This window comes from Oryza glaberrima, chromosome 11 (genome assembly GCF_000147395.1).
Source record: "Oryza glaberrima chromosome 11, OglaRS2, whole genome shotgun sequence".
NCBI lineage: Eukaryota > Viridiplantae > Streptophyta > Magnoliopsida > Poales > Poaceae > Oryza > Oryza glaberrima.
Window position 1 is genome coordinate 3,378,896 of NC_068336.1, and position 23,155 is coordinate 3,402,050.

General features: G+C 38.2%; 2 protein-coding genes across 5 annotated transcripts; both read left to right on the forward strand.

Moving 5' to 3' along the window:
- Positions 1-6,529: 6,529 nt before the first annotated feature.
- Positions 6,530-16,425, forward strand: LOC127753832 (probable LRR receptor-like serine/threonine-protein kinase At3g47570). Its single transcript, XM_052279281.1, has 3 exons — positions 6,530-6,643; positions 12,529-15,254; positions 15,350-16,425. The coding sequence occupies exons 2-3, from the start codon at positions 12,581-12,583 to the stop codon at positions 15,715-15,717; spliced, it is 3,042 nt and encodes a 1,013-aa protein (XP_052135241.1). The 5' UTR covers positions 6,530-6,643; positions 12,529-12,580; the 3' UTR covers positions 15,718-16,425.
- Positions 16,426-17,049: 624 nt separating this feature from the next.
- On the forward strand, positions 17,050-22,337 carry LOC127755332 (receptor kinase-like protein Xa21). 4 transcript variants are annotated; one of them, XM_052280988.1, is made up of 6 exons: positions 17,050-17,320; positions 17,773-17,960; positions 18,472-18,743; positions 18,828-18,956; positions 19,034-21,750; positions 21,853-22,337. In XM_052280988.1, the coding sequence occupies exons 5-6, from the start codon at positions 19,080-19,082 to the stop codon at positions 22,218-22,220; spliced, it is 3,039 nt and encodes a 1,012-aa protein (XP_052136948.1). In that variant the 5' UTR covers positions 17,050-17,320; positions 17,773-17,960; positions 18,472-18,743; positions 18,828-18,956; positions 19,034-19,079; the 3' UTR covers positions 22,221-22,337. The 4 variants fall into 4 exon arrangements, with proteins under 4 accessions (XP_052136948.1, XP_052136946.1, XP_052136947.1 ...); XM_052280986.1 differs by having other exon boundaries at positions 18,828-18,934; XM_052280987.1 differs by having other exon boundaries at positions 18,504-18,743; positions 18,828-18,934.
- Positions 22,338-23,155: the final 818 nt, after the last annotated feature.

Sequence of the window (23,155 nt, forward strand, 5' to 3'; positions counted from 1 at the left end):
AGAAATCAGAATTGGAACCGGTCCGGCTGCAGGTACATGAAACCTGCAGAGAAATCAACGGTTCCCATGATGGTGCTGGCGTCTTATATATGCTTCTCCTTCGATGGCGGGGAAATTCATTTCATCGCACGGAGCTTTATCTAGCAAAGTCTGACTAGAGTGAAAATTCAGTTCAGGTATCTCTTCAGAGTTCAGTTCAGCAGCTGAATATTATTCCACCATCGTAAACTAATGTCACAATGACTTGATGCAATAGTAATTATTAATTTCTACATTTATATTTAAATAGTACTACCACAGCTCCAAAATATAATAATTTAGCTGCGTACAATGACAAGTATATTCAGCTACAAATTTTTTTTTTAAAAAAGATTACTATATTTTAGGGCTAAGGTAGTCTCCCAAGCTTTAGTTACTTAGGGTGTGTTAGAAGGAAAAAGTATGAATTATCCTCTTGAACTATCGTGACATTACGAATTACACCTTTAAACCACAAAACCAAACATCATTCACCCCCAACTATGCAAACTGGACAAATAACCCCCCCCTCCCCCCCCCCCCCCCCCCCCCCCGCGCGCGGTTCAATCTGCGGTGGTTTTGGTGCTATATGGCGGTCTAGTCAGTATTTTTTTAAAAATAATCGATGGGCCCCACTTGTCAGTGTGTCACTCTATCTTTCTCTCTTTACCTTATCTCTTTCCCTAATCTCCTCTCCCTCTTCTCCCTCCCCTCACCTCCATCACTCACCGAGAGGCACCGAGTACAATGGCGGGCGGGGGTGGAGGCAACTGTGGGTGACAGAGGGGAAGCTGAGGATGGCGGCGGAGGCAGCTGTGAGCAACGGAGGGAGAGCCGAGGACAGCAGCGTGTGGGGACGGAGCCAACTGGGGATGACGGAGGGGAGCCAGAGCCAACGATGGTGACCACCCGATTGAGCTCTGCCTTCAATGCTGGCCCACCGAGCGAGCTCCGCCCCTGCCGTCGGCAGCCCGAGCGAGCTCCACCCCCAGGGCCGGCCGCCCGAGCGCGCGAGAGAGAGAGAGAGCAAGGAGACTAGGGTAGGGTTTGGTTGAGGGAGAGGGTTGACAGGTTGCCCTAGGGAGGTTTTTTATTTTCTTTGCACACCACATTGCCACATCTTTTATATACTAAAAGTCCATGAAACTTCCTATAAACGCTCATAAGCCGCCATGTGGAAGTCCTATAATCACTCCTAAACCGACACATGGCACTTTAATAAACAACCGGACCCACTATTTTTAATTACTATTTGAATTATTTTTTCCCCACCTCCCTCTCCTATCCCACACCAGCCCACATCTACACATCCCCCACTTGGCCCATATGGCCATATCCATGCACGTTCACTATTTGCCAAAGAAAACAAAAATAACATAATATGTATAGACTATTCGTTGGAAAAAAAAAGAAAAGAACGTATGTGTATGAACGTTTGCACCTACGGTTGGACAAGAAGCTATAAATTCTTACCCTTTCATTTTCTTCAGTTGTTCACTATTTAAAACTTTATAGGACATATGATATCTCTCCTTCCCTCCCCTCACCTCCTCTCTTTTTTTTAACTAACAGCATCATATAAAAAAAATCAATAGTTACATAGCTGATGATCATAATTGGTAGTCTACTAAAAAAACGCTTTTAAATCAACATGTGGCACCCTATAAACACTCTCGAGTCATCACACGGCACTCTAATAAAACAAAGAAATTCGACTGCATTTAATCGGTAAGCCTATTATTTTATTACTTATATCTATCTAAAATAAATTCTCCCTCTGTTCACGCCTCCATGTGGCTTCTCACACATGTACCTAACCTACCCTCCCTCCGTTCTTCTCTTTTTCTTTTATTTCCATGATAATTAAAATTATTTTTTTATTGGTCGCAAAAAATTCATAGATAGACATTAACCTTCTAGATCTAACAAGCTCTTCCTCTAACTCTCTAACTTCTCTTTATAGTACACTAAACATCACATAAATATTTCTAAATAACTACATGGCACTCTTAAATTAGAGAAAATCTAAATATATTCGACCATCAATTTCAGTTTAAATCGATTTGACAGCATGATCGGATGTACCAAGGTCGCACCAATGTCTGATAAATTGTTTTGTTAATTGCAGAAAAAAAAATTAATTGTGTTAACTTTATATCTACAGTGCAAATATGTTCTACTAACACATATGTGTTGTTCATTATTATTGTAAATTTAATAGAGGGGGTAATATAGTTGTAAAAAACGTGACTTTATATAAAAGTCTATCAAACTTTCTACAAATACATCTAAACCATCACTTGGTATCCTACATACGCTCCTAAACCATCACATGACACTTTAATAAATTTAAAAAATCATATAAATTATGATGAAAAGCATAAACATCTCATCCTTAATTTTTACTTAAATTGATGACCCGTTATTTTAGGGCCAAACTGGATTTATCTCATCGAAAGAGAACAATCAGGGCCTCCACCGTTACATACTTACATTAGATTGATCTAATTAATCAAAGCCTCAAGCGGTCAAGCCCATGTCACCTCCCCTGTGCATGCGATGCACGGTGGAAAAAAAATTCTATGGCACCTCCAACGATTGCAGGAGATCGCTGTCACGGTGTCAAGTTTTTTTTTTTTTTGACGAGCTACACTTTATATTGCATACAACACAACTTCAACTTTACAAAGATGGATATGTCCTGATTCATACTATGCTGTGCTATTGTTCGTTACCTAAAACAAACCAACAATTGATATATACTTGAGCATAGTCATAAAACATGCCATAGATATATATAATACCATACATAAGCAACAAACAACTTGGAGTGAATTTGTTTTCCGGCGAGTTCAAGCAAATTGATTTTACGTGTGCACCGCCAGGACAGAGGGCGGTGTGATGCATATAAACGGAGGTTTAATTAGAAGGAAAAATATGTAGTATGAAGCGCATATATTGCAAACCTGAAAACTATCACATGATATAAATTTAAAATAAAAGTTTAAGATTTACACACGTCATCACGAGTAAAACTTTTACTTCCAGTGTATCTATGCCATCTTATAGCAATGGACGTAATAAACTACCATGATTATTTAAATGCCTAATTCTATCAAACAAAGAAGATAAAATAGGGTAGGTATTGCAGGCTTCGCATTGAAGATTATGCACAAGCTGTGTGAACACACCGTGCAAACCAACTAACACACACACAGAGATATATCACTAAAAATTATAGAAAAATTTTTGTTTGTACTTTTAGTAGTATTATATATCTGTAAGGTCTTATCTTCAAATTAATTACATATTGGGAGCAAGAAAAAAACAAAATTCTAAGACATTTATACACCTAGGACTGTCAGAATTTAAGGTAATACTATACACGTAAGTGTAATACTAAATGCCTAATGCACGTTAGCTAAAAGAACGTTACAAAGAGTTATTGTTTGGAGTATATAAATTCCTAACGTTTAATGATAAACTTTAGAGTAAAAATATTTAAATCATAATGGCAATCATGAAAAGTCCACACTGCAATAATAATTCTAGTTGCAGAGTTATTTTTATCTATGAAATTATATTCCTAGGCTATGTGAAGTCTCACGCACTCTGCACGAAACAATGGATTGTTTTCCACAATCCAAAATCGATTTGGACTCAACTAGACTTTTTTATTTGGAATATATGTAGTGTCACAACTCACATGCACCAAGGCACCCATTAATCAACAATAAGAAAATACAGCATATAGAAAAAAAATCAGCAGGTGCATCTCAGCTACACGATACAATAATAAGTTATAAAATATCTAGCCAATTATGCTACATAACAAAAAGAACTATCAAGTTCTATCGATTGTTGGCAAACAATAATATGCCCACAAGTACAATTACTTTCACATAGGGATTTCCAACTTTTTAATTGTATAAATAATTATTTTCATCACACTACTACATAAATGGTTTTTGCGAGCATTCTTTTCACATGTGGCTCAAATGTGCAATCTCCTTTGTGGCGAGCCTATTGTCTCACACTCAAGGGTCATATTTAAAAATAACTTTTGCAATCCTTTTACACATAGCTATTTTAGTGGAGTACTTAACCCGCAATGTAGTGTTGAAGCTTTTACACATAAAACTATTTTAGTGGAGCACTTAACCCGTAAGATAGTATTGAATCAATCTACTTTTTGTTACAGAAAAACATAGCTCATTTTACATCATAATAATATTTTATTCTTTCAAAATTTTTGTATTTCTCTTCATACAAGTCATATTAAACAATCCAAGAGACGAAGTCAATAATAAATCAACGAATTCAGTAAATTCTTATCCTTCAAAGTAGCTCCATGGGTTTCTCCACAACCTGCATATATAAACCTCTAAGGTGGCAATTCAAAATCAGCAGCGTTTCTTATAATAATATGATTAAAAGCTATACTTTTTCCTAATAAATTATTATTTCAAGATTCATATTTACTAGGTCTTTTCTTTAAAATATCGTAGGGTCTCACATATTACAGACAAGCGTTATATAAGATATGTATATTTGATCAATTAAAAAGAGGACTAAGCAAGATGGTAAAAAATAAATTTACAAGCAATAAAATTTTCTCGAGACTTTTTATGTAAAAATAAACAATGACAATTCAATTAAAAAGGAAAAATTCAATACTTTAATTTCAACTTATTTTGTTAAAACTAATTCCGAAACAATATAATTCCGGGCTACCTTCCTAGTTGGCATAACGTGTGCAAACTCAAGTCGAAACCGCTCAGAACAATACTTATAGGGATTATTTGTCTAATATGAATAGTTAAGGGTGTAAAATGTTTGATATTTGAGTTTAGGGGATAATTCGATCGACCATGATTCATGGCGGTAATTCGTACTTTTTCCGTGTTAGAACTAACTGTTTAGCTAGGATTTTATATAACATGTGAAACGAGTTGAGCTATTAGCATATAATTAATCGAGTATTAATTACTCAACGTAACAAATATATATTTATTTGATTTTTTTTAGAAACTTCAATATAAGAAACTTCTTTTAACAAAACGGATCAATTCGGGAAAAAACGTGCTAACGATAAACAAGAGAATTATTTCATCGAAACTCACTTAAGAACTCAGACTTAGAAAAGCTCATAATACTTTTATTATGAGCAACCTCCATTTTCACAAAAAGTTCCTTCAATAACGTACGTAAAGCAAAACTTTACGACAATTAATTGGAAACAAAATTTCCAAGTACTTCAACGACTTGCTCTTTATTTAAAATAAAAGAATTCGTTGCTCCCAGCTCCTGCCAAAAGTTGCGGCGCGGTACGTGTTACAGTGTCAAGCTAGATACATGCCTATTGACTTTACTCAACACTAAAGTTTACAAACCATACAGTTATCATGGTTGTTACCCATCAAATCGTGAGATGGCGATAACTTCACCCTAGATAATTTGGTAAACCCGCCCTGCTCAAAGAGTACTCGTCATTCAGCTGGTCGATACCTATCTGATGAGCAGTCAGCAGTACGATGATCACGATCAACCTGCAGGAAAGAAAATGACACCCGGAAGAAACGACACTCTGAAGGAAACACTCGGACAAAGACGTTGATCCAAGTGCTGATCATGAACTGCCATTCTTGATGCTTTTAACCCGTGAACTTTCCAAGGCATACCTAGTGATCCCTTCGTCCTATAATATACTCCTATGTCCCATAATATAAGAGATTTTAAGTTTTTACTTGCACCGTTTGACCATTCGTCTTATTAAAAAAAAATTTAGATTTATTATTTATTTTCTTTGTGACTTACTTTATTATCCAAAGTACTTTAAGTATAACTTTTTATTTTTTATATTTACATAAATTTTTTGAATAAGACGAGTGGTTAAACATTGCAAGAAAAACTGAAAATCTCTTATATTATGGGACGGAGAAAATAACTATTATTTTTTTCAGATTCGTAATCTATACATATTTGTAACACTCCGGTACTTCTTGACACTAGGTACTTCCTTCCATTTAACACTAGCTTCTCTCCTAAAAAAACACTAGGTACTTCCTTTAATTTAAAATATATAACACGGTTAAGTTTTCATATAATGTTTGACTATTCGTTTTACTTAAAAAAATATTATTTATTTTGTTGTGATATATTTTATCATCAAAGAAAACATAAATCTTAACTTATATTTTACATATTTACACTAAATTTTAATAAGACAAATGATCAAACGTCATATGAAAAATTAACACCGTGTTATATATTTTAAAATGAAGGTAGAAACATTTTAGTACGGAGAAAATACTAATCTTTCGGCGAGCGTCGGGACATAGTCACACAAATAATTGCCACGTACGGTCTACAAGCGACGACGACTTGGAGTCAGTCAACATGCAGTTAAGCTAATTAATTAATTCTCAGACTGATTCACTGCACTTATATCGACGTACTATGCGGTATGCCTATAAATTAAGGAACCATGTCTGCAGGCTGCAAACTCTTGCATGCCACCTCCTAATCTCGTCTGGTCGCCTCCAGACTGTACGGTGGCTGCGTTGCATATCGCCTTCGCCGGCACTAAGCTCCGGCGGTTTCGATGGCCCCGCTACCGTGAGTGGTAAGCTTCTTCTGTACACTCTGCGCTCACTTCTCACTTAGGCCCAGTTTTTTTTTTTCACAACTTTAAACTGTAACTTCCTTATTTTTCGTTAGCATGCTTTTAAAACTATTAAATGTTGTGTTTTTACCAAAAAAATTCTATTGAAAAGTTGTTTAAAAAATTCAAATAAATCTATTTTAAATTTTATAATAATTAATATTTAATTAATTATGTGCTAATGATTAATCATATGCTAATGAGGTTTCTCGTTTTACGTTCGCTGAAAATTTCTCAATCATCTTAGGCCTTGTTTAGTTGCAAGCTTTTTCTTGAAATTTCCAACTTTTCAATCACATCAAAACTTTCCTACACACATAAACTTCCAACTTTTCCATCACATCGTTCCAATTTCAACCAAACTTCCAATTTTGACATGAACTAAACACAGCTTTAGCCATGGGACATGTCAATTTTTTTTCCCAAAACACGGTATAGAGGTAAACACTCATATAAACACGCGCCCACTCATTTGTATGAAGGATACTCTCTCCGTCCCAAAATACTTATCATTATAGGTAGTTTAGCATAGACTAAGGTTAAAAAAAAGACTATAATACCCCACATTAAATGGTGTGTGATTAGGAGTGGAGTAGTAGTTTAGGGGTAGAAAAGGAAGAAATTTGAATATAAAGAAATGGATGTGACAACTAATAATACTTTGTAGTGACAAGTATATTGGGACAAATTTTGAATCCTAGAAAGGCAACTATTATGGGACGGAGGTAGTATCAACTTGCGAACATTCGTTCCCATGAAGATATGCACACACATCTTACCCTTATATGTATTTCAAAAGATTGGGCCGAGATATTTTAAGATCAATGAAGTCACCACATGTGTCTCGCTATCGACGAGTATGTCACCAAGAAATCAACGCATGTGCTATCGCTTAGAAGTCATCACAGGTGTCTCGTTGTCGTCAATAGATACGTCACATATCACTAAAAGAATAATTAACTGGAAATGTGAGCACCTGTACTCATGTCAGCAAGTTTAACCACTGCAAATTGAACCAGTTGAGCTACTCTCACTTCGCGAGAACAAACATATCATTTTAGGCCCCGTTTAGTTCCCAAATTTTTTTTTCCAAAAACATTACGTCGAATCTTTTGACACATGCATGAAGCATTAAATATAGATAAATGAAAAAACTAATTGCACAGTTAGGAAGGAAATTGCGAGATGAATCTTTTGAGCCTAATTAGTCCATGATTAGCCATAAGTGCTATAGTAACCTACATGTGCTAATGACGGATTAATTAGGCTCAAAAGATTTGTCTCGCGGTTTCCAAGCGAGTTATGAAATTAGTTTTTTCATTCGTTTCCGAAAACTCCTTCCGACATCCGGTCAAACATCTAATGTGACATCCAAAAATTTTCTTTTCGCGAACTAAACATGCTTTATTCAAATTAAACATCCGCATCTTTTTTAGTCCAAATGTTGGATGCAGGTATGAAAATCATATGTATAACTAGTTTTACACCCCTACATCATAGGGGGTTTTACCCTATCTAGATTATTTAGTTTTTGACATGGCCTTCATTAATATTGTATTTTGAAGATTGATTTCTTTCAAAGTATATGATTACCAACAACCTAATTTGACTCATATAGTACGAAAGTATGTTTAAAAAAATCCAATAGTTATCTAGAAGTTAGTATAAGGTAGTAAAAAGGTCCAATATTATCATTTATTTATATAGTTATATCTAAAAGTTTTTCACCCAAAAAACTTACAACATATTTTTAATAATCCCCAAATAATATAGAGTAAAGTACACCACCAATCCTTAAACTTGGATCAAACTGTCATCTAAATCTAGGAACTTGTAAAATGCATATGTTATCTCTAATCTTGGTTTAAGTCATCATTTGGGGTCTAAAGTACATATGACACAACTCAGATACTGACGTGGCTATCCAAGAATTTGCACTTAAACCACTTAGTTACAGCGTGCCTTAAAACCGAGACCACCTACCATGTTATAAAACTAGCACTAAATCACCATCAGAAACTAAACGCGGATGAAACACTATAAGAGATCCGAACACGATGACAACAGTAAACACCGAGGCACGATATTTGTTAACGAGGTTCAGCTGAAGTCTACAACCGTAGGGCACTGATTACATGCACTACTCCCCGATCCAACATATTACAGCGTATCAGAGTTATAGTTATAATGACTCATAGCCGAACGCCATCGGTAGCCGCTCCCTCTTACTATGTTAAGTTACCATGTGGTTATAACAGGTGTGCCTCTCTATTTAAGAGAGATTCTAGGATATAGTCCAACTTTTACTCTAGTCCTAGTACAACTTCAAGTTCTAAACTGTAATCAATTTTGTACACATTCGACACAAGCTCTAAAAAAACTCCATCTTGACAAATATGCTACGCCAACCAGAATCTGTTACTTGCTTGAACCTCAGTGTACCAGGACTTGAGTTTATCCTTTTTCGAACGCCCCGACGAACCTTCAATAGCCTCACTGTAAACAAGAGACTCCGCTATCCCTATAAGTTTTCCCTCTTGACTCCATGTGCAACAGTGATCCACCTTCTCACCTACCATCTCAGTCGTCTTACCAAGCGAAATTGAATTCATTTCTAGCTATCACATCATAGACTCCCCGAAGACCATGTTCACCTTCATCTTCTGGCTTAAAATTTATTTTTATCTACTCCATGGCCAGAAAACCGATGTCATCACCAAATAGATAAATTAAATTCACCAGACATGAAGATGACCTTTTCTTCCTTGATGTCTTATGAACCGAGCTAACAAATCCACGCTTTCCCGCATATGTAGACTGAACACATGACACTTTGAGAAAATTAACCGTTAGCTTGAATCACTAGACGAAATTACCACCATAGTGCTTGCAATTCTTCTTCGGTGACGCAGATTTCATATATCCCCATCATGCAAACCCCGCAGATCCCGGATATATCCTGTACTGCTAAACAACCTATTAAATCTATCAACGTATTCGATCTGCTGTTGCCCGGGAACTTTCTTGTTTCCACATGTACTCCATACTTCCGTAGACACCATTTTTGATACCACTTGTTATAAAACCGGCTTGAAATCACCATCGGAAACCAAACGCGGAAAAACGCCATATAAGATCAAAACACGATGACCACACCGAGGCATGATATTTGTTAATGAGGTTCAACCGAAGCCTTATTCCCCGGGGCACTGATTACAGGCGCTCCTCCCCGATCCAGCATATTACAGTGTATCGGAGTTACAACGACTCACAGCCACTCCCTCTCACTATGCTAAGTTGCTATGCAGTTATAGCAGGTGTGACTCTATTTGTGAGAGATCTTAGCAGGATAGAGTCCGACTCTTGCTCTAGTACTAATACCTAATATAATTCCAAGTCCTTAACTATAATTGACCTTGTACACATATTCGACATAAACTCTAACATACCAAATCAACAAATATGCACTTCTCTCTATCCAGAAAATTCATAGGTCATGTACCAAAAGATTTGGGGTGGTGGGAACCAATGCAACTTGGAGGCATATGTTAGCAGGGCGGTGGTCTAAATGCAAAATTCTCACCGCCGTGGATGGCCACGTCATCACTCTAGTTACGTCATCCGCACTTTGTACCTCGGATGATACATCAAACTAAGATTAGAAACCCAAATACACCTTTTAACAGTTGGTGAATCCAAATTATCATCCCAGTCCAAGTTTACAGAATGGGCGTGTATTTTGCTTACAAATATAAGTAAATTTTCCATCATACAAGTCGAGACTTTTTTTTAACATTTTTAGGGTATCGGGATATATCATATTTTCTAATGTAAAATCTATTAACTTATTAAAGGAATAGAAAAGGTAGCCTCCACATTCGCTCTCGCGGCTTAGAAATTCTCACATTAATCAGGGATAAAGCAAAAAAGAGTCCATATAGGAATACAAATTAAAAACAGCTGAAATTCGGAATTACAAATAAGGAATATAGAAAAAGGAAATTGGAGTCCATACCGGTATACAATTTAGAACTAACTGAAATTCAAAATTAAAAAAAATAAGAAAACTAAAACTAGAGGTCAGAGTCCCTATATAAATACAATTATAAAATATAAGGAATATTGAAAGAATATTCTATATCCCATATAGAATATAATTTAGAAAATAATGAAATTCAGAATTAAAAATAAAGAATATTAAAAGATGACTTTAGAGTCCATATAGAAATACAATTAGAAACAATGAAAATTCGGAATTAAAAAATAGAAATATTGAAACAAGAATCTAGAGTTCATATATGAATTTAGAACAAACTGAAAGTCAAAATTAAGTAAAAAAAATAAACTATTAACTTATTAAAGGAATAGAAAAGGAGCCTCCACGTTCACTCTCACGGCTTAAAAATTCTCATATTAATCGGGAAAAAAGAAAAAACAGAGTTCATATAGGAATACAAATTAAAAACAACTGAAACTCAGAATTATAATTGAGGAATATAGAAAAAGGAGACTGGAGTCCATACTGGTATACAATTTAGAACTAACTCAAATTCAGATTTAAAAAATAAGAAAACTAAAACTAGAGGTTAGAGTTCCTATAGAAATAAAATCAAAAAATAAGAAATATTGAAAGAAGATTCTATAGCCCATATAGAATATAATTTAGAAAATAATGAAAATCCGAATTAAAGATAAAGAATATTAAAGATGAGTTTCGAGTCTATGTAGAAATACAATTAGAAACAACGAAAATTTGGAATTAAAAAATAGGAATATTGAAAAAAGAGTCTAGAGCTCATAGGAATTTAGAACAAATTAAAAGTCAAAATTAAGAAAAAAATAAAAGTAGAGTTTAGAGTCCATATAGAAATACAATTTATAAATAACTAAAATTCAAAATTAAAAATAAGCAATATTGGAATAAGATTCTAGAGTCCATATAAGAATATAATTTATTTTGTAATTAAAAAAATAAGAAATATTGGAAAAAAAAACTTAGAGTCCATACAGGAATAGAGTTTATAAAAACAGAAATTCGGAATTAAAAAAATAAGAATGTTGGAAGAAGAATATAGGGTTTATATAGGAATTTGAACTAATTTAAAGTCAAAATTGAAAAAAAAAATTAAAAGTAGAATTTAGAGTCGGTATAGAAATACAATTTATAAATAACTAAACTTTAAATCAAAATTTAAAAAATAAGTATGATTGGGAGAAGAGTCTAGAGTACATATAGAATATAATTTAGAAATAAGTAAAATTCAAAATTAGAAAATAATAAGTAATTATCGATACAATACAAAATTCAAAATTGTGTTGCTATTTTAATATATCTTATCTTAATAATAAAACATAAAAAAAATTTAAGCTATTATATGAGAAAAAAAATATAACGATACTAGCCGCGCAATTGCGTGGGCCACCATGCTTGTTTGTATTATACTAGGTATCTTGAGGTATAAAATATGAGATTTGTTCCGATCCAACAAAAAAATACCTCGAGATATTGGTACCTCACAATACTAAATCGTTTTCGATCATTAGATCTAACTGGGCAGGATGAGCATTGTTAGATCTAATGATCGGAAACGATTTGGTACCTTGAAGTACCGGTACCTCGAGGTACTTTTTGTTCGACCGGGGCAAATCTCATAAAATATATAATTTTAATACGTATAGGTATTTTTCTCAAAACTCAAGTACCATAATATTTCACTTCTACTATGTACATGTCTCACTTCCAAAAGCCAGCACTTAAGCCTCCCCCGAATCGCTCTGAAAGTACACCGAAAACGGCAGAAAGCACGTTTTCATAGCTAGCCTAATTAAGCTATACCGTTCTTCAGGTACTTCAATCACTACCAGCTTAATATCTGAATTAGACAAAACAAGCTCAGCATGAAGGTCACTACTACAGCTGGACATTTCCTCTTGGTGTTGTTGGCCTCCATCTCCCATTCAGTCATCTGCTCAACTTCTGGAAACGAAACAGATCGACTGTCACTGCTAGAATTCAAGAATGCAATCAGTGTCGATCCACATCAAGCCCTGATCTCCTGGAATGACAGCAATCACTTTTGCAGCTGGGAAGGTGTCTCGTGCAGCTCCAAGAATCCACCTCGTGTCACCTCCATTAATCTCATAAACCAAAATCTTCAAGGCAACATCTCTCCTTCACTTGGGAACCTGACGTTCCTCATGCATCTCTCCCTTGTGAACAACAGATTGACCAGACAGATTCCTTCATCCCTTGGCCGCCTGCGTCGACTCCAATCACTCTACCTGAGCAACAACATGTTGCAGGGAATCATACCGAGCTTCGCAAACTGCTCTGGCCTCAGGAAGCTATGGCTGGATCACAACGAGCTGGCCGGAGAATTCCCCGGAGACCTACCTCTTGGCCTGGAGGAGCTGAATCTCTCGTTTAACAATCTTATTGGGACCATCCCTTCCAAGCTCGGCAACCTCACGGCGTTGAAGAAGTTCCGCTGCGCTTTCAATGATATCGACGGCACCGTCCCCGGTGAGCTCGCGGCACTGCGTGGGATGGAGCTGCTGTCTATTACTGACAACCGGTTGTCAGGTGGTTTTCCAGAGGTTATCCTCAACATGTCGGCGCTCGTTGCACTCGGCCTCTGCTACAACAATTTCAGCGGCGAGTTGCCATCCGGTATCGGCAGCTCACTGCCTAGCCTTGAGGAAATAACCATTGGAGGCAACTTCTTTCAAGGAAATCTTCCTTCCTCCTTGGCAAATGCTTCGAACCTATTTTGGATTGATATGATTGACAATAACTTTAGTGGGGTGGTGCCTACCTCCATTGGCAAGCTTGCCAAACTTACAAGGTTGAATTTTCAAACGAATCAGTTCCATGCTCGTAGCAAGCAAGACTGGGAGTTCATGGATAACTTAGCCAACTGCACTCAGCTACGATTTTTCTCTATAGCAGGGAATCAAATGGAAGGACATGTACCAAGTTCATTAGGAAATTTTTCGGTTCAGCTTCAGTATCTTTACTTGGGACAAAACCAATTATCAGGGAATTTTCCTTCTGGCATTGCAAACCTTCCAAACCTAATACTTCTTGGACTGGATTACAACAGATTTACAGGTTCCGTACCACAATGGCTTGGAGGTCTCAAAAAATTGCAGATGCTAAGCTTGACTAACAACAATTTTACAGGATATATTCCTTCCTCCCTTTCCAATTTGACACAATTGACATCACTTATTCTAGAAGCAAATCAGTTCATTGGAAACATACCTTCAAGCTTTGGAAACCTTCAGTTCCTTACAACACTCACAATTTCTCGGAACAATCTTCATGGTAGTGTGCCAAAGGAGATCTTCAGCATTCCGACGCTAGCGCAGATTGGGTTTGCATTCAACAATCTCAGTGGAGAACTCCCTGCAGAAGTAGGGAATGCCAAGAACCTATGGAATTTGCAGCTGTCATCTAATAATCTGTCTGGAGATATTCCTGATACTTTGGGTAACTGTGAAACTTTGCAAGAAGTTCTGTTGGACGAGAATAATTTTAGTGGAGATATTCCAACTTCATTTGGCAAATTAATTGTCCTAAGACTTCTCGGCCTTTCTCACAATCAGTTAAGTGGATCAATACCAGCCTCACTTGGTGACCTTCAGCTTCTTCAACAGCTAGATTTGTCATTCAACCATCTTACAGGTCAAGTCCCGACTAAAGGAATCTTCAAGAATTCAACTGCCATGCGTATTGATGGAAATATGGGGCTTTGTGGAGGTGCACCGGAGTTACAACTACCTGAATGTCCTATCAGAACTTCAAATAAAAGTAAACACAAGCTATCTGTCGTGGTTAAAGTAGTGATCCCATTGGCCATCATTGTGGCACTTGCCATAGTGATACTGATCTTGTTTATCTGGAAGGGAAAGAAAAGGACAAAATCAATACATTTGCCTTCATTTGGTACTGAATTTCCCAAAGTTTCCTATAGTGATCTTGCTAGAGCAACTAACAGATTCTCGACAGCCAATTTAATTGGCAAAGGGAGATATAGTTCTGTATACCAAGGACAACTATTTCAAGACTTAAATGTAGTTGCTATCAAGGTCTTCAGTCTAGAGACAAGGGGAGCACAAAAGAGTTTCATTGCAGAGTGTAGTACTTTGAGAAATGTGCGGCATCGCAATTTAGTTCCTATCTTAACAGCGTGTTCAAGCATCGATTCTAGTGGAAATGACTTCAAAGCACTTGTGTATCAATTCATGCCACGAGGGGACTTGCATAAATTGCTGTACTCAACCAGAGATGATGGGGATGCTTCAAATCTGAACCACACTACATTGGCTCAAAGGATAAATATTGTTGTGGATGTATCAGATGCATTGGAGTATCTGCACCATAACAACCAAGGTACTATTATTCATTGTGATCTGAAGCCGAGCAACATCCTTCTAGGTGACAATATGATTGCTCACGTCGGAGATTTTGGCCTTGCAAGATTCAGAATTCATTCGTCAACATCTCTGGGTGATTCAAACTCAATTTCTTCCTTTGCAATAAAGGGAACCATTGGATACATTGCTCCAGGTAATGGCGATCTTTTATCTTGTTTTTGTGATGCTACATGTTTATTTAGCATGCCTATATATGTTAGTTTTACACTTGTCATGTGCAATCTATAGAATGCTCAGAGGGCGGTCAAGTTTCAACTGCCTCAGATGTATTCAGCTTTGGAGTTGTTCTTTTGGAATTATTTATTCGGAGAAGGCCAATAGACGACATGTTTAAGGATGGATTGAGCATTGCAAAGCATGTAGAGGTGAACTTCCCTGACAGGATACTAGAGATTGTTGATCCCCAGCTGCAACAAGAGTTGGACCTTTGCCAAGAAACTCCAATGGCGGTAAAGGAGAAAGGTGTACACTGCCTGCGCAGTGTGCTAAATATTGGACTCTGCTGCACCAAGCCAACACCGAGTGAACGCATCAGCATCCAGGAGGCGTCTGCCAAGCTGCACGGAATTAAAGATGCATATCTTAGAGAAAACTAAACAAGCAATGCAATTACTTCAGTGGATTCGGTTGTCATATACTCCCTCTGTCCCGTAGTACTAGGATATGTCACATCCCTCCAAAATCCCTTATATTATGGGACGGAGGGAGTATAGAGCATATGACCATCTAGGGGTTCAAGTGGACCGACCCGCAAATATACTTATATGTCAAATAAGTAGTAACCCGCGGGTTTCCGTATCGTAGCCTGGCTTGCCGCATCTAGAGATGTAAGTAGATCGATCCATAAACCCAATTATAAACAAAATTAATGGTAACCCGCACGGCTTACCTATTAATTTGACCTATAAATGAGTCCGCGGGTTGCCCACTTGCATCCTTGTGCATCCTCTGGTTACGTACATTGTATAAAGAAGTGGTCATTAATTCATTATCCTAGTGAAACCATTATGTTCCTCTGTTACATAGGGACAAATAATGTGTATATAGTTTGTACTCCTAGTTTGATTTGTTTCTTGTTGATACAAGGTTACACTCTATGATGTGACTTCTCATACTGACCAAATTTTCTCAGGCGCACATCTCACCGCTGAGTTAGCACCTCATTTTGATGTCTTAAGGGGTGTTTGGGAGAGAGGGAACATAAGTCTCTAGAGGAGGGACTTATGTTTTTGAGAGAGGGGCTAAAGTTTAGCCCCTCTCTCCCAAACACCCCCTTATATGCAAGTTATATAGTCCCTCCGTTTCTAAATATTTAACACCATTGACTTTTTAGCACATATTTGACCGTTTGTCTTATTTAAAAAAATTTGTAAAATATGTAAAACTATATGTATACGTATAAGTATATTTAACAACGAATCAAATGATAGGAAAAGAATTAATAATTACTTAAAAAAATTTTAATAAGACGAACGGTCAAACATATTTAAAAAAGTCAACGGCGTCGAATATTTAGAAACGGAGGGAGTATATTGTAAGTACGGTGTAATTATAATATAATTATACTGATATAAATACTTCACCCTTCATCCCATTTTAAGTATAGCCATGAGTTTTTTATCCAACTTTGATATTACATCTTATTTGAATTTTTTTATGATTAGTATTTTTATTGTTATTAGATAATAAAACATGAATAGTACTTTATGTGTGATATGTTTTTTTAAAAAATAATTTAAATAAGATTAAAGTTGGAACGCTTGAAATAGGACGGAGGGAGTATAATTATATTTGACTTTTTCAAAAAATCGTCGAATGGACTGAATGGTAAAAAGTTAACATAGGAGTGCATCAGCAAGGCCGTGTAAACAGGCTGGGCTTTATGTGGGCTGTGATGGGCCCCGGAATCACTCTCCGTCCCTCGGTAACTGTAAGCTCCTCATGGCGAGCCGGAGCCGGTGACCGCTGGCGGCGGCGGCGGCGGCGGAGGCGGAGGCGGGAGGCGAGGGTTACTCGGGATACGGCGGCCCGAGAGGAGATGGCAGCAGGTTGCAACAGGCGTTCCATGGTTTCAGGGCTCCACACCCTCCGGGTGACGCCGAGCCGGGGAGTATCGCCGTCTTGGAGAACCTAGGCCTCCTATCGCCAAATCTACGCCCATCAACGAGACCTATCAGCTGCGCTGGGATTACTTCCGAGGTTAGCCCAAAAAACCGAATCTCTACTATCTGAAACTCTGAACCATGACAGCATGTTCACAATTCTTAAAACTTTGGGAGTTGGTATATGTTAATATATCGTTGACTACTGTAACTCAGGTGTACCTTCAGTTCAGCGGCTGAAGGTACCAATTCATGCGAATAGTACAACGTTTTTAGATTAAATTAGATGGTGATGATCTATAAGTTTCATTGATTTGAGTGAGGATACCAGTGTAAGATATTTGTGAACATATTTACCAATATGATTACTCTATATGTATTTGGTCACTGAAAGTAGGGTAATTTTACCATCCTTAAATAGGTACCGGGAGTTATCACATTTTCTAGCCACCTCCAAGTACTTTCTCAAGGACCATAAAATTTCTCCTGAAAGTATGCTTGATATCGAATGTTCCTGACCTTCAATCGTACATAACAATTTAATTTCAGGGGAATAATAGAAATGGCTGGAGAGACTTGATGAAGACGGATAGGTGGGTGACTGAACCCTTGGGTGATAGCTGGTTGTTGGCAACTTGGCGTGCAACTTGGTACATCACTCATTACAGGGAGAAGCGCATGCTAGTTGAGATGGAGGAGCTCCTCTGCTTCTTCACGGTAGAACATCACTATCACAGGTAATTGAACCAAACTGTGTAGCTTGTAGCCTCTCTTATGGAGGTCGGACCAAGTCACTGGTTAATTGAGCCTATCTTTGACTGCTGATATCTCATGGGATCCTGTTGTGACATAATTCATGTTTCATGGGGTTCTATAGTTTTAGCTTTCATGGCATTCGATCCATAAAAAATGGACCTACAGTACAAGCGTCAAGTAAATCACATGACCAGTGTTTCAGAAATGCATAATTTGTGTTTGAAAAAAGAGAGACATGATTTGAAGAAGTTTCATGGACGTATCAAGTAGATTAGAAAGATTTGCGCGGAGTATCCGAGTAGGGACAGAGGAGACTCCTGGTTACCATTCCACGTACATTTTCTAAATCCTATCCTCTAATAGTAGAGTTTCCAAGGGTTGATGGGAATCCATTCCAATTGGCCATCGCCATCTCTGTCCCAATCACATACTGTTCTGCTCTGCTTGAGAGTGAACTCCCTTATGTTTTTTTGCAATTTTTCCATGTGAAAGATTATTTCGATAGCAGTGGCTTCCACTTCCAGAATTTGGAGGCTTATCTGGAGCAGTGGCTAGAAGTGAATGGACTGCAAATTTGATAGATCCTTCTAGACTGCAGCTGGAAAGATGACCTGCTAGAAGAGGCAGATTTAAGGCTTGATGGATAGAGGAGAGAGGAACCTAGTCCAAATGAAAACACCTATAAGTAAGTAGCAGCTGGCCACAAGTACATGACGACCTACGCACTGCTGCTGCTCCAACTGGCCTGCATCGTATTCTGCAAGGTACACAGCTCGATCTAGTCATTTTTCCTCCCTCATCAAGTATTCGCGTGTGTAGATCTCATGGAGCTTAGTACTATTCATCAGGGTTTGGTTTGTCACTCACTCCTCATGAGTTAGTTTCTGCCAGAAAGAGTGAAAATTTACCATTGTTGGACTTTTACTGAGGAATATAAATAGCTCTTATGGTAAAAGTAAGTTCAAAAGATCCTTAAGGTATTTTCGTACTTAACAAATAACTAATGTTAATATCTGCTTCCAGGGACATCTAAATTGTGCTGTCCTTTTTTCAGCTTTGCATATAATAGGAAGGTGATACACAATACTCATAGCGTCGGCATGAAGCCTATTGCAATTGGACAGTCGTTCGTTCTGCTACTGGTTTTTAGTACTGTGAGTGTTGTCATTTGCTCTGATGGAAATGAGACAGATCGGCTGTCACTGCTTCAGTTCAAACAGGCTATCAGCCTCGACCCACAGCATGCCTTGCTCTCCTGGAATGATAGCACCCATTTCTGCAGCTGGGAAGGTGTCTCATGTAGTTTGAGGTATCCACGTCGTGTCACTTCCCTTGATCTATCTAACAGAGGTTTGGTGGGGCTCATATCTCCTTCACTTGGAAACCTGACATCTCTTGAACACCTCTTCCTGAATACCAATCAACTCAGCGGACAAATCCCTCCGTCACTTGGTCACTTGCATCACCTTCGATCACTTTACTTAGCAAACAACACGCTACAAGGCAACATACCTAGCTTTGCTAATTGTTCTGCTCTCAAAATACTTCATCTAAGCCGCAATCAGATTGTTGGACGTATTCCCAAAAATGTTCATTTACCACCAAGTATTAGTCAACTGATAGTAAACGATAATAACCTTACTGGTACCATCCCCACTTCACTTGGCGATGTTGCGACACTAAATATACTTATTGTTTCATACAATTATATTGAAGGCAGTATCCCGGATGAAATTGGAAAGATGCCTGTCTTGACAAACTTGTATGTGGGTGGAAACAATTTATCTGGTCGATTTCCACTAGCTCTCACAAACATTTCTTCTCTTGTTGAACTGGGACTTGGCTTCAATTATTTTCATGGTGGTCTGCCGCCAAATCTTGGTACTTCTCTACCCAGGCTTCAGGTGCTTGAAATAGCTTCTAATCTCTTTGAAGGACACCTCCCTTATTCCATTTCAAATGCTACTAGTCTTTACACCATAGACTTTTCAAGCAATTATTTCTCTGGGGTGGTGCCAAGTTCCATCGGTATGCTTAAGGAGCTTTCCTTGTTGAATCTTGAGTGGAATCAGTTTGAGTCGTTCAATAATAAAGATTTGGAGTTCCTGCACAGCCTAAGCAATTGCACTGACCTTCAAGTGCTGGCACTGTATGACAATAAACTGAAGGGACAGATACCATATTCATTAGGCAACCTTTCTATCCAGCTTCAGTACCTCTTTCTGGGAAGCAATCAACTATCAGGGGGCTTTCCCTCTGGCATAAGAAACCTTCCCAACCTGATTTCTCTAGGTTTGAATGAAAACCATTTTACCGGGATAGTTCCAGAATGGGTTGGCACACTTGCAAATTTGGAAGGCATATACTTAGATAACAACAAGTTTACAGGTTTTCTTCCATCATCCATATCCAATATATCAAACCTGGAAGATCTCCGCCTTTCCACAAATCTATTTGGAGGAAAAATACCTGCAGGCTTGGGAAAACTCCAAGTCCTTCATCTAATGGAACTTTCTGATAACAATCTCCTTGGCAGCATACCAGAGAGCATTTTCAGCATTCCAACGTTGACACGTTGTATGCTATCTTTCAACAAACTAGACGAGGCACTTCCCACTGAAATTGGCAATGCCAAGCAACTTGGATCTCTGCATCTATCAGCAAATAAGCTTACTGGGCATATTCCTAGCACCTTGAGTAACTGTGATAGTTTGGAAGAACTACACTTAGATCAAAATTTTCTTAATGGAAGCATCCCCACATCATTAGGAAATATGCAAAGCTTAACAGCAGTCAACCTGTCTTATAATGACCTATCAGGATCCATACCAGATTCTCTTGGTAGATTGCAATCTCTTGAGCAACTAGATTTGTCATTCAACAATCTGGTAGGAGAAGTCCCAGGCATAGGGGTTTTCAAGAATGCAACTGCCATACGGTTAAACGGAAATCATGGGCTTTGTAATGGGGCACCGGAGCTGGACCTACCCAGATGCGCTACTATATCTTCTAGTGTTAGTAAGCACAAACCATCTCATCTACTCATGTTTTTTGTCCCATTTGCCAGTGTGGTTTCACTAGCTATGGTCACATGTATCATCCTGTTTTGGAGGAAAAAACAGAAAAAAGAATTTGTCTCGTTACCTTCTTTTGGTAAGAAGTTTCCCAAAGTTTCTTATAGGGATCTAGCTAGGGCAACAGATGGGTTCTCTGCATCCAATTTAATTGGCACCGGAAGATATGGTTCAGTATATATGGGGAAGTTATTTCATAGTAAATGTCCAGTTGCTGTGAAAGTCTTCAATCTTGACATAAGAGGAACACAGAGGAGCTTTATATCAGAATGTAATGCTTTAAGAAATCTTCGGCATCGCAACATTGTACGGATTATAACAGCTTGCTCAACAGTTGATTCGAAAGGAAATGATTTCAAGGCTTTAATTTATGAATTCATGCCCAGAGGTGACCTGTATCAAGTCCTATATTCAACCTGTGCTGATGAAAATTCTTCAACTAGCCATTTTGGTTTGGCCCAAAGGGTTGGCATAGTGATGGATATAGCCAATGCATTGGAGTACCTGCACAATCATAACAAAGGAATTATTGTTCATTGCGATCTGAAGCCTAGCAACATTCTCTTGGATGATAATATGACTGCTCATGTTGGTGACTTTGGCCTTTCAAGGTTTGAAATTTATTCCATGACATCATCTTTTGGTTGCTCAACTTCTTCAGTTGCAATCAGTGGAACCATAGGATATGTTGCTCCAGGTAACTTCCTCTGCTAATCTTTTTTTATACTCATACTTGATAACAGATTTTCAACAGCAATACCAAGCTAACATCTGAACTGATGTCATATATGATCAACAGAATGCGCAGAGAGTGGTCAAGTTTCAACAGCCACAGATGTTTACAGCTTTGGTGTCGTTCTCCTTGAGATATTCATCCGAAGGAGGCCAACAGATGACATGTTTAATGATGGACTGAGCATCGCAAAATTTGCAGAGTTGAACCTCCCTGATAGGGTGTTGCAGATTGTTGATCCCCAGCTGCAGCAAGATCTGGAGACTTGCCAAGAAACCCCGATGGCCATAAAAAAGAAACTCACAGATTGCCTGCTTTCAGTCCTAAGTATTGGTCTTTCTTGTACTAAATCATCCCCGAGTGAACGCAACAGCATGAAGGAGGTGGCTATAGAGTTGCATAGAATTTGGGATGCATATCTCGGAGAAAACTAACACTTTTCCTACTATCAGTTATCGAATTTTTTTTGTGTTAATCAGGAGGTATATACCTCTGATACTATGATGTATTTATATATATACCTCTCAATACCTTTCTAGAACCACGCAAAACCTCTCTTTTACAGTGTTATATCATTCCAGGCTAAAAAATCCTTATGGCTAGAGCATCTCCAATAGAATCTCTATTTGACTCTTCAAGTTAAAATTTAACAACACAGGGAAAAGACGAGCTCCACCAGACTCGCCATCTAGATGACCAAGCCATCTAGTTGGCCAAATTGCTCCTCTGGCTAACCAAATGTAGCCAGCCTCCTCCACTGACCAAAGGTGGGTCCCACCCACTCCACTGACCAAAGGTGGGTCCCACCCACTCCTAGTCTTATGCTTCCTCTCTCTGCCAGTCACCCACTAGCAACTTGGTCACCCACTAGCAACTTGAGCGCATCAGCTGGGGGCGAACTAGAGGGCACGCCGGCCACGAGCGCGTCGCCGATGTCTGAGCCACCACCTGCCGCGGCTGTCATCGTTTGGGCCACCGTCTACCGCGGCAGTCATTGTTGTCACCGTCACCGCCGCCGAGCATCACTGCAAGCCCCCTTGCCTCGAGCAGCAGCAGCCGCCGCGCCACCACCTCCACATTCACCAGAGAGTGGGTGGGAAAAGGGAAAGACGTGATGAGAGATGAAGAATGGCAGAGATTGACATGTGGGACCCACTATTAAAATTAGAGAAGGTAATAGAGAGACTGTTGGAGTGAAATACAAATTTGATTCTCAAACTCTTTGGCAAGCTGGCTAAATAGGTATTTGGAGAGTTGAATTTAGAGATGCTGTTGGAGATGCTCTCAAAGATTTTGGAATTTCATTCCAATTTTCCTCAGTGAGAAATAGCAGTAGAGCACTAAGGGGTTGTTTGGTTGGCATACCCAC